Source organism: Diprion similis, chromosome 8 (genome assembly GCF_021155765.1).
Source record: "Diprion similis isolate iyDipSimi1 chromosome 8, iyDipSimi1.1, whole genome shotgun sequence".
Taxonomy (NCBI): domain Eukaryota; kingdom Metazoa; phylum Arthropoda; class Insecta; order Hymenoptera; family Diprionidae; genus Diprion; species Diprion similis.
In genome coordinates this window covers 2,191,766-2,207,113 of record NC_060112.1, presented here as the reverse complement: position 1 = coordinate 2,207,113, position 15,348 = coordinate 2,191,766, and the positions used below count along the sequence as shown (strand labels likewise).

Below are 15,348 nucleotides of genomic sequence, written 5' to 3'. Positions count from 1 at the left end.
CATATATGTGTTGTGTTACGAGAGGGCGTTGACCTTTGCGTCTAATTTTCTACATAAAAGTTAGTATAGGAGAAGGAGAAGGAGAAGGACTTCGAGAACGTTTTGTGCATATCAGAGAGATGGATCGAGGCTATAATTAGTAATTAGCTGTTGAACTCGCCTTGATTCTTCTAGTGCCTTGTGTCAGTGGAAACATCAGCGGCAGGTTCTCAGATTGCATGGCGCGTCTGTGTGTGTGTGTGTGTGTGTGTGTGCGTGTGGTGCAGGTTGTAACTATTTACTATCGTATCGTGTATATATATATCTATATATATATATGTATGTATGCACAGGTATGTATATATGCACACGCATCTCTACAGCTTCGCGCAACTTTCTCCAGAGAGGGAAAGTGAGCAGCGAGCGGATCCCGCAATTCTCTGGTCGCTTATATACTCTCGAGGCTTTCACCGACCGACCGACGTTAATATATATATAAGTGTGGATAGAGTAATCCTGCACTACTGCACATCAATTTTTAATCATGCACTCGAAATCATTCCGAATAAATTTTATATTTATATATATATATATATATATAAATATAAAATTATAAATACATATATTTTTGGGGGTGACAAAAAGGAGGTGAATAATTTTTTGTCTTATCATTTCAAAATCGTTTTACATATACGTATAATGTAATACGTGTACAATTTTTGACCGGATTATAATTTTTTTATTTTTACTTCTATAACAACAACAGCAACACGATACAGAGGAATTATTATCGTCGTGATTGCAGGGGAGAAGAAAAAAGAAAATTATTTATACACCTATTACAGTTTGATGGGGGGTGAAGGGATGGGGGGGGGGGGGGGGGGGAGAGGGGGGAGGGATTTACTTTCACAATTTCTTTGTTATTATTTTTATTTTATTCATGAATTTTTTACAACACCGTGGTATCCGGTCATTTTTTGTCTTTTAAGTTTCCGCGCGTCTACCAATTCAGATCGATTATTGTTATTTTTATCGAATTATTACGCGCAATAAATTGGAAGGAAGTGTATATATATATATATGTATACAATGCAGATATTTATTTAATCGATCTTTACGATTATAGCGATTTGTTCACCCCTGATCATTAACTGCGGAACGTGTCGTTCCAGGGTCTCAGTTTTACCGTTGGATTCCTTAACCACAGTTTTACTTATAATTGTACTCCGGTATGATTCGTCATCGATTTTCCTCGCCTCAGATCTGCGACGTTGATCCAAGTCGGCAGGAGTACCTGTAGTTTACACGAACAAAATGACGATATATTTATTTATATTCACGTAGTGAATAATGTACAATACTAATATACACGAAACGTCGTGACATTTTTTTCAAATTTATTTAATTATTACACTTTTTTTCAAACTTTTTTTTTTTTCACTTCTTTATCATTTGATATTTAAAACCTAACGAGAAAATATTACTTAATTTTGCAATGCACGAATGCATGCGAAGCGATGATTTGATTCTAATAATACAAATTACTGCACATGTCGTATGTGCATATTGTGTATATATAATGTATAATAATAATTTAAAATGACAAAATCGAGGGATCGATGCGGTGCAGTGATTATCATTATTATTGCTACTTTATTATGATTTACTTTTTTAAAGACACACGCACGCTCGTCATTTTTCACATAATTAGAAAGAAGGAAGGAGGGAGGGAGGGAGGGGGGGGGGGGGGAGGCGTGTAATCGCTGTCGAGGCTGAAAAACTTTTGAGAGTTTGACTTGCGTAAGAAAAACACTTGAAATTATTTGACACTTGACTTGAACTGACCTCAACCGACTTTCTATAAATCGTTCAACTACTTGTTCTAGGTTTTATATTGAATGTGTGTATACATACATATATAACATTAAATTATATATACCGTATATCCACGTCATAAAATCTAATATATATATATATATATGCCATAAAATACACAAAATAATAATTGTATAATTAGTTTCAATAAATTTCAAATAATCAACAGCTTACGTAAACTTTGACCTTTAATAGTTTACACGCGTGACGGATGGAAATAAAAAGAGCAAATATTGAAAAACTACACCCATTCTATTAACTCTTGTAAAAACATGCATATTCAGTTCCTTTGATGTAATACGATGCGCAAAAAAAAAAAAAAAAAAAAAGAAGAAAAGAAAGAAAAAAACAACAACAACAGAATGGAATAATGTCCAAACAAATGTCAATAATTACACCCCACAAACGATCGGTCGTATAATTTTTCGTGTACGATGTTTACTATTATTATTATTATTATTATTATTATTATCATGATCATTCTTTCCCTCCAACCTTTCAAATTTTCATCATTCGCCGAAAAAACCACGCGGGGAAATATAAATATTTCTTACACCTATACGTACAATAGTGTGTGACAATCGCGAATTTTACCTATATAGAGATAAATGTATGTATCTGTGTGCCTGCGTGTGTGCGTGTGTGTGCAGATAGAGTACAACTCCTGGCAGGGCTTCCTCGTCCCTTCGAAGGTGCGCGGCAGGGCGTTTCGTACAGTGTTGTATGGAACACGTGCAAGCGCCTCCTCCCTCCATCCCCCTATCTTCCCCCCGCCCCTCGTTTTCCCCGTTGCGCCCACGCCATCGATCCTCTCCGGCGGGCACCCTTCAAGGCCGTCTATTTCTCGCCCCTGCCTCGCCCTCATCCCCTCCCTCCCAAAAAGAGCCTCCTCCTCCTCCTCCTTCTCCCCCCGCCCCCCGCCCCCTTTCGCTCGCCAAAGTACGCCACTAGGCCAACTAACCCTGAACTCACTACATCGACGCCGCGGCGCGGGTACAACGCCCTGCATCCAGCAGCAGCCACCCGCGGCGGTGCTTTGCTCCACGCCTCGTTCGCCCTACTGCCCAACCCTGACATTTTTGTTTGAACACCTTTTTTTTTTTCTTTTTTCTTTTTTTCTCTCTCTCTTTCACTTCTATTCCTGGTGTTATTTTTTTTGTTCTTCTTCTTCTTTTTAATTTTTTTTCTTTTTTCGTCCGTTCTAGTACACGTACGGAAACGTTTGAAACAAATATTGAGATTATTGTCATTGTCGTTGTGATTATTGTGATTGTTGTTGTTGTTGTTGTTGTTTTTATTATTCATATTACAAGCCGTTTATGCGATATATATACATATACCTTTACTTGCATGCATATAATAATCTGTGTATAATAAATAACACTTAATTGAGTGATGTTAATGTTCTTGAAAATTTAATGGACAAAAAAAAAATAATAATAATAATAATAATAACAACAATAACAATAATAATATAAAAAAATAAATGAACAAACCGCTATTCATAAAAGTGTGTTGTATTGTAGAAGATCGAGCGAAAGATCATCTTGGGATATATAGGGCACGTGGACTGACGGGCGGGCGGGCGGGCGTATCGAACGAATGACGCCTCCCCCTCCCCCCCCCCCAATCCCCCGTTCCGCCCTCTTCACCCTCTTCACCCACCTTACCACTGCCCCCGGAACGTTGCCAAGGCCGACCTCTGGCTTTAACCTCAAACCCCGTATAACCTAAAACCTGGATCCGAACCCGGACCCACAATTTCCGTCTCTGAGCCGCCCCCCACCCCTTCCCCCAACCTATTTTCACACATGTCGCACATGAGTTTCAATATACCTTGTATCGTGTGTGTGTGTGTGTGTGTGTGTGCGCGCGCGCGTGCGCGCATAACGGAACAAGATGCATTATACGTGTAACGTATGTATAAGGGAAACGTGAAGCACGACCGACCCCCAAGCCGCTAATTATTTTTTTATGGCTTTTGAACACCGGGTACAAGTCGTTTTGGTCTGTCTCTCTCTCAGAGAAATTCATCGTTATTTTGCTATAATTTAAGAAAGAAGAAAAAAACACAAAAATTAAATTTCTTTTCTCTCTTTCTAAATCACTCTCCATCCCTTAATCTTACTTGTATTGATTATCTATGAATATGTATGACGAAAAAGGAAAGAAAAAAACAAAAAAAAAAAAAATTATATTCCGGAGCAAATGGCCTTTATCTAGAATATTTTTTCTTTTAATATAAAAAAAAAAAAAAAAAAAAATTTTTTTTCTTCCAAACAGAATATATAATGAAAAAATCTACAAGATGTCTAAAATTTTCAAAATACATGAAAGAGGGAATAGAAAACTTGCCTCGTTGCTAACTATGAGCGCTATCGCTATTATTTGGGATATATATATATATATATGTATAGTTGTATACATATGTATATGTACACGCAGGCGCGAGATAAGTATATTGCATCGCGGATATTGGCCGAGGTCGTGCAGATTAATGTAGAAACTTAAAATACACATATACGCGTATGACGATTGCATGTATTCTACGTAATATATAAATAATATTGTGTGCGTGCGTATGTTGTATATCGCAACATGCAGGCTGCACGAGGAAGGTATCATCAGATAAGAGAAACTTGCTCGTATACAATATGCACCCACGTATATATATATATATATATATTTATATTTATATATATAAATAGATATATGCGTGTGCGTAGTTGCAATGTGAACACTATATTATACATATTGTGTGTTTACTCGTGCGCATGTATATCTTGTATCTATATGATATCGCATGATACATCGCGATTAAATATATACTTATATGTATACCTGCACAATTCAATTGATCATAACAGACGAAAATTTTCTGCATAGATATAACTCGAATGATTTACACGCAGTATACACTCGCCGCGATATATACGTGTAATGGGGAGGGGGGGAGGAGGGGGGGGGGGGGGGAGAACAGAATATAACGCAACCAAATGACGAAAGGGGAGAAAACCGAATAAGAATTTACTGCCGAAAAAATGTAAAATAATTGTGAATCAATAGGTATAACACATACCGAATAATTGCTAGTTATAATTGTTATCAAACAGCCGGAGGAATTTTGACGAGGAATGATTTTCTGATTGTCGCGTAGAAATGTTACTTTACCGAGTGCCGGGGCTTTTCTCTTAACCTTGCGCGTCCACACTTCGAGGCAATCCTCAAGCGCGAGATTCCAGTGCTTGTCAAAGGCGGCGACGTATGCTAAGACGTATCCGCGAATACTGCATGCTCCCCTCGTGTATACCTGTGAAAGAATAATTTCAATACGGTAGAGAAACGGTGGAGAGAATATTTATACCGAGAGGTTCTCTTGAAAGGATATGTTTGACGAAAATCCCAACTCGTCTAGTCTACAGGCGTAGCCAACTTCGTGTAAAAATGTTACTAGAATGGTAGGCGGCGGAGTGACCGATGTGTATTGAATGACAATGACCGTCGGGATCCGGACGTTCTTAATAAATGAGACGTTATGGTTGACTGTCGTTTGTCAACCTGTCGATCTAGGGAATTTGTTCTCGCCGGCGAAGGTTTGCTTTAGACTGTAAGAATGGATGTCAGCCAATCAGAATTTAGCAAGTTGAATCGCGCGCGCTACGAGCTGGTCCATTCGACACCATCTCGCGGAAACAAGCTAGCAACATTAAAAACTCCCTAGGACAGAGGAAGAGCTAGTGACTAACCGAGCTGCGCAAAAGATATAAAAAATTGTTTACAGCAATGGGATATAATTTCGAAACGCACCCTAAACATTTTTATAAGACCCACTATAATTTTAATTTATTGACATCCATTCTCACAGCCTGAAGCAAACCCCTGCTGACGAGGATAAAAATTCCCTAGAATCGAACGGTCGACAAGTGACAGTCAAAAATATATCATCTCGCCAATGAGGAAGGGTCTACTCACGACTGCGTACATGAATAACAACTAAACGCAGAAAAAAAATTGTTTGCCAATATATTCATTATCCGTATTATTGTTCATACCGAAGAGCCCGCGAAAGCGCAACTGCAGATCAATTAATTGTTCATGTATGTATACGTATATATATATATATATATATATATATATATCGATTTACGCGCACGCGCCGTTGGTCTCTATTATACATATAGGTTGGGAAAGAAAGTAGAGCTAAGGAGAGGTAGGGATGTGCTTTCCGCCCTCATCGGCACCCCTGCTGCTGCTGCTGTTGTTTCTTCTTCTTCTTCTGCTTCTTCTTCTTCCTGATCCCGCGTCCGTCCCTAGAGTGGGGCGCGAAGGGCGGGGAATTTAGGGAAGAAGTGGTTATTATTGAGAAGCGCGGCCTTGCGGCGCGCAGCCGAAGCCCGCAAAGGGCGAGAAGAAGAGAGTCCTTTTTTCGCACTTTCCTTTTTTTTTTTTTTTTCTTTTTTCTTTGTCGTCTTGTTTTCGGGAGGCGGGCAGGTGGGGGTGGGTGGGACATCGTGCAGCACGTGGTGTTCCGAAGGAGGGAAGGAGAAGTATGACCTTGCGCTCGACGGGTTGCGAATCGGGGCGGTGATGGAGGGGGTGGGAGGCGTTACCATGACGCCGTATGTTGACCCTTTTCACCCATCCCGCCCCCTTGCCGCCCTCCTTTTCCATCCTCCTAACTTAGGTATAATATTATACGTGTGTACGCACACCGCGAGGCTCTCCGAAGGGCTGCACGCGCTTATACGCGAAACTGTGTCACTGCGTCGTCGTATCGCTGCGAAACGTCGTCGACGACGCGACGTCGCGTAGGCTGTTGTTGAGTTTAAGGGGGCGGAGGGGCGGCAACTTAACGTTAGGTTGTACGAGTACAGGGTGGTTCAGGCTTCGGGAGAGGATTCGCTGGATTATTGTTGTTGTTGTTGTTGTTGTTGTTGTTGTTGTTGTTGTTGTTATATAACAACGGCACGTATGTAATTTTAGTATATTATACACGTTGTGTAAACTATGTATAATGCATATTTGTAACCATATAATTTTGGAAATCTCATCCGACGTACATACACGAGGATTCGTCTGTGTTGAAATAAAGTTCTTAAAAAATTTAATATATGCATTAGGGGCCATTCATTAATTATGTAAGGACGATTTTAGCCATTTTCACCCCCCCCCCCCCTGCCCCCATGTAAGAACACATAAGATTTCTTGAACTTCCCCTCCCACTTCTTACGTAAGATTTTACTTACAGTTTACCTTTACAGTTAAATGTCGTTAGAAGAGGATCAGTTGTACCAATACTCATAATTTGACGTAAATTATAAAGATTTTTATTTCATAAAAGATAATTATTTCGATAGTTTTCATTTATAAGCTTCAAAGTGTGTAAATATGAACACATTTACGATTTTAAAAACTTATTATGAAATAAAATTTTTTTTACAAATAACAATGTGTAAGTGAAATTGTATATTAAAAATGAAAAACTATATCTCACAGTTTTTAGAACGTCTAAATAGAAATTTTTTTCCAGTTTTTGGAACTGCCCTCTAATTTTCTGTGCGATTTTTATTTACTGAGACCGTTGCTGTACTAACATTTTTTTGCAATGGAAAATGTCTATCATGCGCATTCCGACTTGTAAAATATTACGTAAGAATAACTTTTACCCCCTCCCCCTGCCCCTGAGATAGGTCTTAAGGTCTTTAAGATTTTTAAATTCCCCCTCCCCCGTTGAGATTCTTACGTAATTAATGAACGACCCCTTATACGTACAAGGTATTTGATTTTGTCAATAAAGTTTATTTTGTCAGAATGACCGAACATGAATGAATAGATCAATAAAATGCGATATTTCTGACGTTATTCTTTCGGATAATAATTGAAATTGGTAATTTTTTAAAAGTTTTATAACTGGGCCGAGGGAAGGTATTTTTTTTCATTATTTTTTGCAACACTTAAAATCCACTTACATATGCGAGTTGAACGTTTTTAAATTTCTGCGTTTAATAGCGTTTTCTGGTTGCGTTATACCTGGATTTTTGATCTTTCAGTTCAACGCCATGCTCGCGACCGTATCTACGATACATGTAATATAACGATACGCACCTTGACTCGGGTTCTTTGCTCCATGCATCGCACAAGCATTTCTAACGGGCCTAGAGAGCCCTTCATCCTGGTCAGGACATTCCTTCCTTCGAGATTCTCGGCGGCAGCGCCCCCGCGCTCCTTATTTCGATATCTCCTGCCCGGCACCGGCTCTAAAAAAGTATGTAATACGAGGAAATATAAGGGAAAAAGATACTGAGATTAACAGATCGATAGATAAATAGACAAGATATCAATAAATATATGTATTGTGAATATAATTATATATATATATGTATATATATATATATATAACTATATCAATTTTCGCGAACTGTCAGATTTTGTTTTTCTCCTTTATTGACAGTTTGATCTGATTTTTATTTATTTTTTTCGTTTTAAATTTAATAATAATGATTTACTACTTTTCAACGTTCAATTACAGTTGCAGCAAAGCTACAATCTCTGCAATGTACACATACCTGTGTGGCTATAATACATACACACGTATATATACATACCTACACAAAGTGCATATATAGGCTACACTGTAATGGAGGGCTTTCTCCGATAACTTTCATTTGGCGATTTTCCCCCTCTACGGCGAGTTTACTAGCCTACCTCCACTTTTTTCCTATTTTCTGTAGTGCCGTGTTACTTTGTACGTATGTACCTACAAACGTACCTTACATGCATCGGGGCTGGGGGGGGGGGGGGGGGATTGCTTTCACTATCGTCGTTTGCCTTTCGTTTTTTTTTTTTTTTTTTTTTTTCACTATTTTCCTTTCTTTTATACAGTTTTATTTAACTTTAATTATTTGAGTATTTATTTATTTTGTATTTTCTGTTGCTTTTTTTTCGTGATTCTCTTCTTCTCTCGTCAGATTTTCAAGAAAAAAAATGCAATTTACGTATAGGACTCCTGTATTCAAATATTATACCGTACTGTATAGATATACTATATATATGTATATGGATATATGTATAAGAAAAACTTGTATAAATACGTGACTAAATACTGTTGACTCAAGCGTGGATACCATATATACATTTATGAGGTATTAATGTAGGCAAAATTCAGGGCGCTATGCTGGAGACAGTGTATAATAATAATAATGATAAAGACAATGATAACGATAATATAATAAGACAGTCGAATATAAAATCATCGCCAAAATCTCACCGGCGGCGGTGTGTATATAATTTATCTCGATAATTTGCCCGTCACTTGTGTGTGTGTGTGTGTGTGTGTTGCATATGTATATACTACATGTATGACACATTCATTCGTACATACATACGTACAGTAATGTGTTTTTAAATGTTCGAACGATGGCGTGGAATTGATCGCAAGAAACATCTTGTTTTTATTTCTCTCTCTCTCTCTCTCTCTCTCTCTCTCTTGGATGCATAAACATTTGATGCGGACAATTATATCAGCCGACGATGAGTTTTGATCCGCGTGCGTGCGATATTTTTTTTTTTTTTTTTTTTTTTTTTTTAAACAGAGGAGATGAAGAATGAGAAAATGCTTATTAAATATATATTTAACAAGAAGTGGGGGGGAAAAAAAAAGTTCACTGCAAATACTTTCCTTTTCCTCGTCGTCGTATGTTTATAATTATAATACATTATACGTTATAATACGCGCGATGATTATATATAATATAATGTATATAATATGTGTAATTTATAACAGCAAAATACCGGATTCCGCAGTCATAAGAAAAAATTATTAAATCGTGCAGGATGTCATTTAGCGCAGCAGCTTTTTTTTTATTATTATTCTATTTTCGATCATGCTTCGCGGTGCTTACGCATCTTCGAGACTGTGACTGAGGGATTATATGTATATTTTTTCTCAAGTATATACATATATACCTAACGGGTCAAAGTTCGGATATACCGTTTTATGTAATTGTTACGGATCGAATATGTCCGGTTGAAAGTTTGAACACGTCGTTTGTCGTTTTTATTTTTTTTTTTTCTTTCTAAACTTTTTTCTTCCTATTTTTTGCTCACCCATATCGATAATACCTATAAACGATACGGCTGTGGTAAGAAAAAAAAAAAAGATTAAAAAAAAGAAGAAGGAAACGAAGAATGCAACGAAATGCAATTAAAAAAAAAAAAAAATTGCAAGAACGTTGCGATTTTTGTTGACCGACGACGATGATAAGCGGTTCGAGTTTCAAGACAGATTAAATAATGAAATATACGCGTGTGTGTATGTGTGTGTGTTTTTGTTTCGTTTCTTTTCTTTTCTTTTCTTTTTTTTTTCGTATTTGGTACGAAAGTGCAGTAAACCTGATGAAATTTTTTTACACTCGTATATGTATATCCATTTACAATGCAACGATGTAGGTAAGGCTTTTTCCGCAATACTGCCTCACACGCAACACCAACAGCAACAGCATCAGCAGCATCAGTATCAGCATCAGCATCAGCAACAGCAGCGGGAGACGTTAGACGATCATGAGGACGATCCCCAGGTTGAGTCGCCCTGAGTTCAACGGCCGACCGGCCACCGCTCCCGAGGAGAGTCTCTCTGCCTCCTGCTGCTGCTGCTGCTGCTGCTGTTTCTGCCGTGCAAATACACGCGTGCATACCTATACGTATACGTATAAGCAACCAACAGAGAGAAGGAAGATGCTACGTGTATTCGTATGCATATACACACACACACGCGTGCGCACGTGTATACGTAGGTATTATATATATATATATATATATATATATATATATATATGTATTACGTTGCATACGATGCGGCTCCGCAAATTTCCGCGAGAGATCGCGCGAACGCGAGCAGCGCGGAATTGTACTGTTAGTTTCGCCCGGGACGAGGCGAGATTATGCGCTGCCCGGCCCTTTTTCCCTTTTCTTTTCTTTTCTTTTCTTTTTTTTCTTCTTGTTGTTCATTTTTTTTTCTGCACACGCGCGAGACCGATGTATACCGAATCGAAACCTGAAAAGCGATGGGAAGAAGAGAGTGAGAGAAGATTGAGCAATAATTTTTGTTTTGTTTTCTCGCTCCGATGGGGATGGGGATTTTTTTATTTTATTTTTTTATTTAATTTATTTGTTTGTTTATTTACTAATTTTTTTTTTTTGATGGCTAAATAATTAATATCTAGGTCGAAATTGGAGGCAGAAGGAAATATGAACGTTCGTTGATACGTTTATTTAGTAGGTACGCGGTGATCCACGGGAAAACACATTTATAATATACACGAGAGAGTCAGAGATAGAGAAAGAGAGAGAGAGAGAGAGAGAGAGAGAGAAGAAGAGGAAGAGAAAGAGAAAGAAAGAGGGAGAGAAAGAGAGACATCTGCTGGCGTTGGGATAGGTCGAGGAGGAGCCGGCTTGCCATGCCTTTGCCTTGCCTTCCTTTGCCTGCACCACGCGCGCGGGAATTGGATCGTTCCATGTAACGGGTGTCCTTCTCTAAATCCACGGATGCATGACCGATAACGCTCTTGACAAATTTAATCAGATATCCGCGACTCGTATTTTATCCAGTAATGAAAAGAAAAACAAATTTAAAAAAAATCTCGACAAGTATTCGCTGTAAATTATTTTCTTATCACTTATTTACTAAAGTCAGATTATATACGGTCACGTGATTCAGAGTTTTGTTTTTATCGTTAATTGGTTCAATTTTATAATTGAGATATATATATATATATATATAAAATAGAAGTGTGATTTTCTTCCTTAATTTTTTTCACTACAAATAAATCGAAAATTTTAGTAACAATGATGATAATAATAATAATAACATTAATACTTGAAGAATATCCAAAGAATTGTACTGCATGGGTGAAAAGAAAGTAGGCCTAAAAGAAGAAGATAAGAAAATTCTTAACTTACGTGATATGTGTAAATACCGGAAGAATTTTCAGCCAATAGAGAGCACCTAGAAATAGTACAATTCGTAACTAGTATGGATAAGTGGTTTTTCTGACGAGACTTGAGGTTTACGGCACGCGAGTCAAACAACCTTATCCGTACGAGTATCGAGCCGCAATTTTTCTTTCATCCTACGCTTCGCAGTATACATATATATATATTCTATACCCTATATGTATATATGTTTGATTATTATTATACCTGCATATAACTATAAAATAAATTACAGTTTATTTCAATCTAATTAAATGAATATACCATATGTTGTAGTATATTGTCCAGTCTCACAGGGTAAGCTGCGTAATATATATATGTATATAAATGTAGGTATGTATGTATATATTTATGTATAGTATATGCATAGCGCGAGCTCTATCAAATGTTCCGTTATAATCTTCTCGATCCTCCCTCGGTTGCTTTGCGCTCGCGGTCTGGGACGGACAGTTCACTCCCTATATGCAGTATATGATGTACATATGTAGATATATGTATAGTACGTTTTGTATGAAAGAAGAAAAAAAAAAAAAAAAAAAAGGATCAATCATTTCGTTTTCTTATTATGTCTACAATTTTTATGGGAATGAATATCAGACAGTTAGACATTCCGCGGAGTCGTATATATAAACAATTTTTTTTTTACAACTTACTTTCGAAGTTTATACACACGTATATAATTTATGAAGGATTAAAAAATGTAGTAGCGTTAAAAATTAGTGCAACTTAGTGTCGAGGCGAAAGAAAGAATATTAGCGAAGAAAAATATTCACGGTCAAGTTTGAAAATTTATACGGACATTGATTATTGTTTTCATAAAATAATAATTTCATTCTTCCTTATCCTTTCGAAGTTTAGGTTAACAGAGTCCTGTTATGTATACATAATATTTTCTGTCGTTGATCCCGTGCAGTTCAGGTGATATGTATAGCATATTTATTGCAGTACTGGGTGTTCGATGTGTAGGAGTTACGTTAGTTTCTATATATTATATGTATACCCCTCCCTGTTCATTTACATACTTTGTATGTTCACCCTATCGTGGTAAATATGTAAACGTGCAGGGTATGGATGTTACGCACGTAACCTACTGCAGGCTAGCTTAGCCTATCCTAACCTGACCTCCTGCAATCCAACCGCGCTGCACACCACGCGGTTGTAAAGTGTAAAAGTAGTCGAAAAGAATAATATAAACCGTGTAGAAAGTGTCGAGACTTGGATTTGAGGAATAGGAATAGGAATAGGAGGAGGAGGATGGTAGTCCTTTACAAAACATGACCAGAATAAAAATTACAAACTATCGATAAAACACGACGGATGTCGCACGAGGTCAGTCTTAATTTCAAAACTTTGAAACAATCAAATTTTTGAATGGACTAGATATTTAGTACTTTAAATCTTGTATCGGGCGATTGCTTATGTGACAAAAGACTCTGATAATGAAAGGATAGAGAAAAGGAAAAGAAAAAAGAAAACATACTTTCTAACAGTTGATTATCGTCAGTAATCACGCTATATAATTGATAATTCGCAAGGTAAAAAGAAAAAAAAAAAAAAAAAGAAAAAACAAACAAACAAACGAACACTTTTTTTGAATTCATTTACTTACTTTCTCGATAATCTCTCACGCAAATATCTGCGATTTCGCAAGTTGCATATCGCGGATGTACTTTGCCTGCACCCGGCATGAGGGTCTGTTGGCCGTTGTGTCCGAGTCGAGAGGAGAGGAGAGGAGAGGAGAGGAGACGAACCGCTGGTTGAGACTAGGGTCGACGTCCGGGCGCAACAAGTGCTGCACTCCGCACACACGTCGCCACCTATATATTACACCCAACCCACCCCCGGCCATTCGCCGCGGATCCCCCTTTTTACCCCCACTGGCTCTCCCACCCCTGCGGACACGCGCTTTCACGTGTAAAATATAGGCTATTTTGAATACATATATTAACGCATACATACATACATGATCCCAGGTATTTTTTCAATTTAAACTTGTATTCTATTCACGTTCCTTATAGGTATACAGTGACATGTGTACGATCGACAAAATCAGGGAATACGAAAATTTTTTAAAACAATATTTTAACCCCAATCACTGCATAGAAAGATTGATTTGTTGCTGCTGAACAAGACGTTTTTGAGACTGATATGAAGAAGATTTTGGGGCGGAGGGGAGATGCAAAGTGACCAAGTTTCATTCATACTTGTTGCCACGTTCTCTTTGCAAATTAACATCAATTACACCATTAGTCGCAAGCAAGTTTGTCTTTTTTTTTCTTCAAATGAATTGTCGTAGGCAACTGGTCTCAGAATGATATAAGCATAATCTATTGTAATTTCAAAATTCTCTATACCTACATAAATTATATAATCATTCACTTGTCGCAACGACGCGAATAAATTACCCCACGTCTGTTTTTTTTTTTTAATTTTTTTTTAAATTTTGTTCCTTGTTTGTTTGACGAATGCGTAACGATAATGCCTAATAACTATTCCGTTTTCTTTTCTATGTATTATAGATTTTCTACAACATATAATTTTCTTTTGTGCGTTACCATCGCACGAAATTGCACACACACACGCACACATACACCTCTGTAAACTAATCAGACCCCGTAAACAAGTTATGACAATTACTCCGGTTATCGTAACAGACATGCATAATAAACATTGCGTATATCGTGTTTGAATAAATACGTGCTATTATACTATTTATACGTCGTTAACCACATGTGAGTTATGGCTTTCAAATTAAGTACGAAACGATCTTTCACCGATTTCGAAATGATCTTTCATTGATATCCCGCAGAAATTCTATTCTCCGTTTATATTTTCCCGCGCTAACAAAACGCGGCTGAACCGATATCGCCGCCATCTCGCGTCGACGGAGCGAACCTCGGGGCATCGCGTGCTGAAAATCAACCTAACCTAATCCGTGTCTACGTATAAACTATGCGATAAATATGAATCGAATTACCTTGATGAGGAAGAAATCTGCGCTTCGATGTAGCTCCGGCGAGTTGTTCCGCATTTTTCTTGCTACCGGGTCCCTGAACAAGCATTCATTAGCGACGACATAGGGCGGCGGGTGGGGGGGGGGGGGGGGGCAGAAAGAAAAGAATCGCAGTCGGGAGAAACAAAACAAGACGCAGAGACGCACGTGGGTGAGGGAGTGGTGACAATCGAACGAGGAATGTACGAAGATGCGTTACTGACTCTTGAATTTCGGCACGGTTGACCCCTCGCGTTGGACTCGTAGCTTCCCAGGTTGTCGTAGATTTTTGCGCCGGGCACAGGGAGCCGCAATTTCGAGGAGTAGAGGGCCTTCAACGGGTCGAATTTGGCACTTGAAGCGTCCAACGAATCGTCCGACGACGAACTGCCGGTCTCCATCTTTGATGTCGAAGTCTTGACGGCATGGTGAAAGGATTTTTAACAGCGCGGAGCAGCTGCTGCGAGAAATAGCGCGATCCTCTTTACCCACCGAGCGAGTTGAAGTCGGCC

General features: G+C 38.1%; 2 protein-coding genes across 5 annotated transcripts in view; one reads left to right on the top strand and one right to left on the bottom strand.

Annotated features, from left to right (window-relative positions):
* Window positions 1-15,348, top strand: part of LOC124408973 (ecdysone-induced protein 74EF) — a 113,566-nt gene that overhangs the window by 20,429 nt on the left and 77,789 nt on the right. The gene's annotated exons all lie outside the window — the stretch shown is intronic.
* Window positions 293-15,267, bottom strand: LOC124408974 (U7 snRNA-associated Sm-like protein LSm11). Its single transcript, XM_046886341.1, has 6 exons — window positions 15,061-15,267; window positions 14,822-14,894; window positions 7,960-8,111; window positions 5,026-5,164; window positions 1,082-1,273; window positions 293-327 (listed from the first exon to the last, which is right to left on the bottom strand). Exons 1-5 carry the CDS (start codon window positions 15,235-15,237, stop codon window positions 1,083-1,085), a joined length of 732 nt encoding a protein of 243 aa, XP_046742297.1. The 5' UTR covers window positions 15,238-15,267; the 3' UTR covers window positions 293-327; window position 1,082.

What these genes read in the sequence shown, in the direction of transcription:
- LOC124408974 (XM_046886341.1), bottom strand. Translation starts at nt 15,237, where the DNA reads ATGGAGACCGGCAGTTCGTCGTCGGACGATTCGTTGGACGCTTCAAGT. An exon ending in CAGATTTCTTCCTCATCAAG is followed by an intron (nt 8,112 to 14,821) that starts GTAATTCGATTC and finishes ATACTTTTTTAG; the next exon opens with AGCCGGTGCCGGGCAGGAGA. An exon ending in AGCAAAGAACCCGAGTCAAG is followed by an intron (nt 5,165 to 7,959) that starts GTGCGTATCGTT and finishes ATTCTTTCACAG; the next exon opens with GTATACACGAGGGGAGCATG.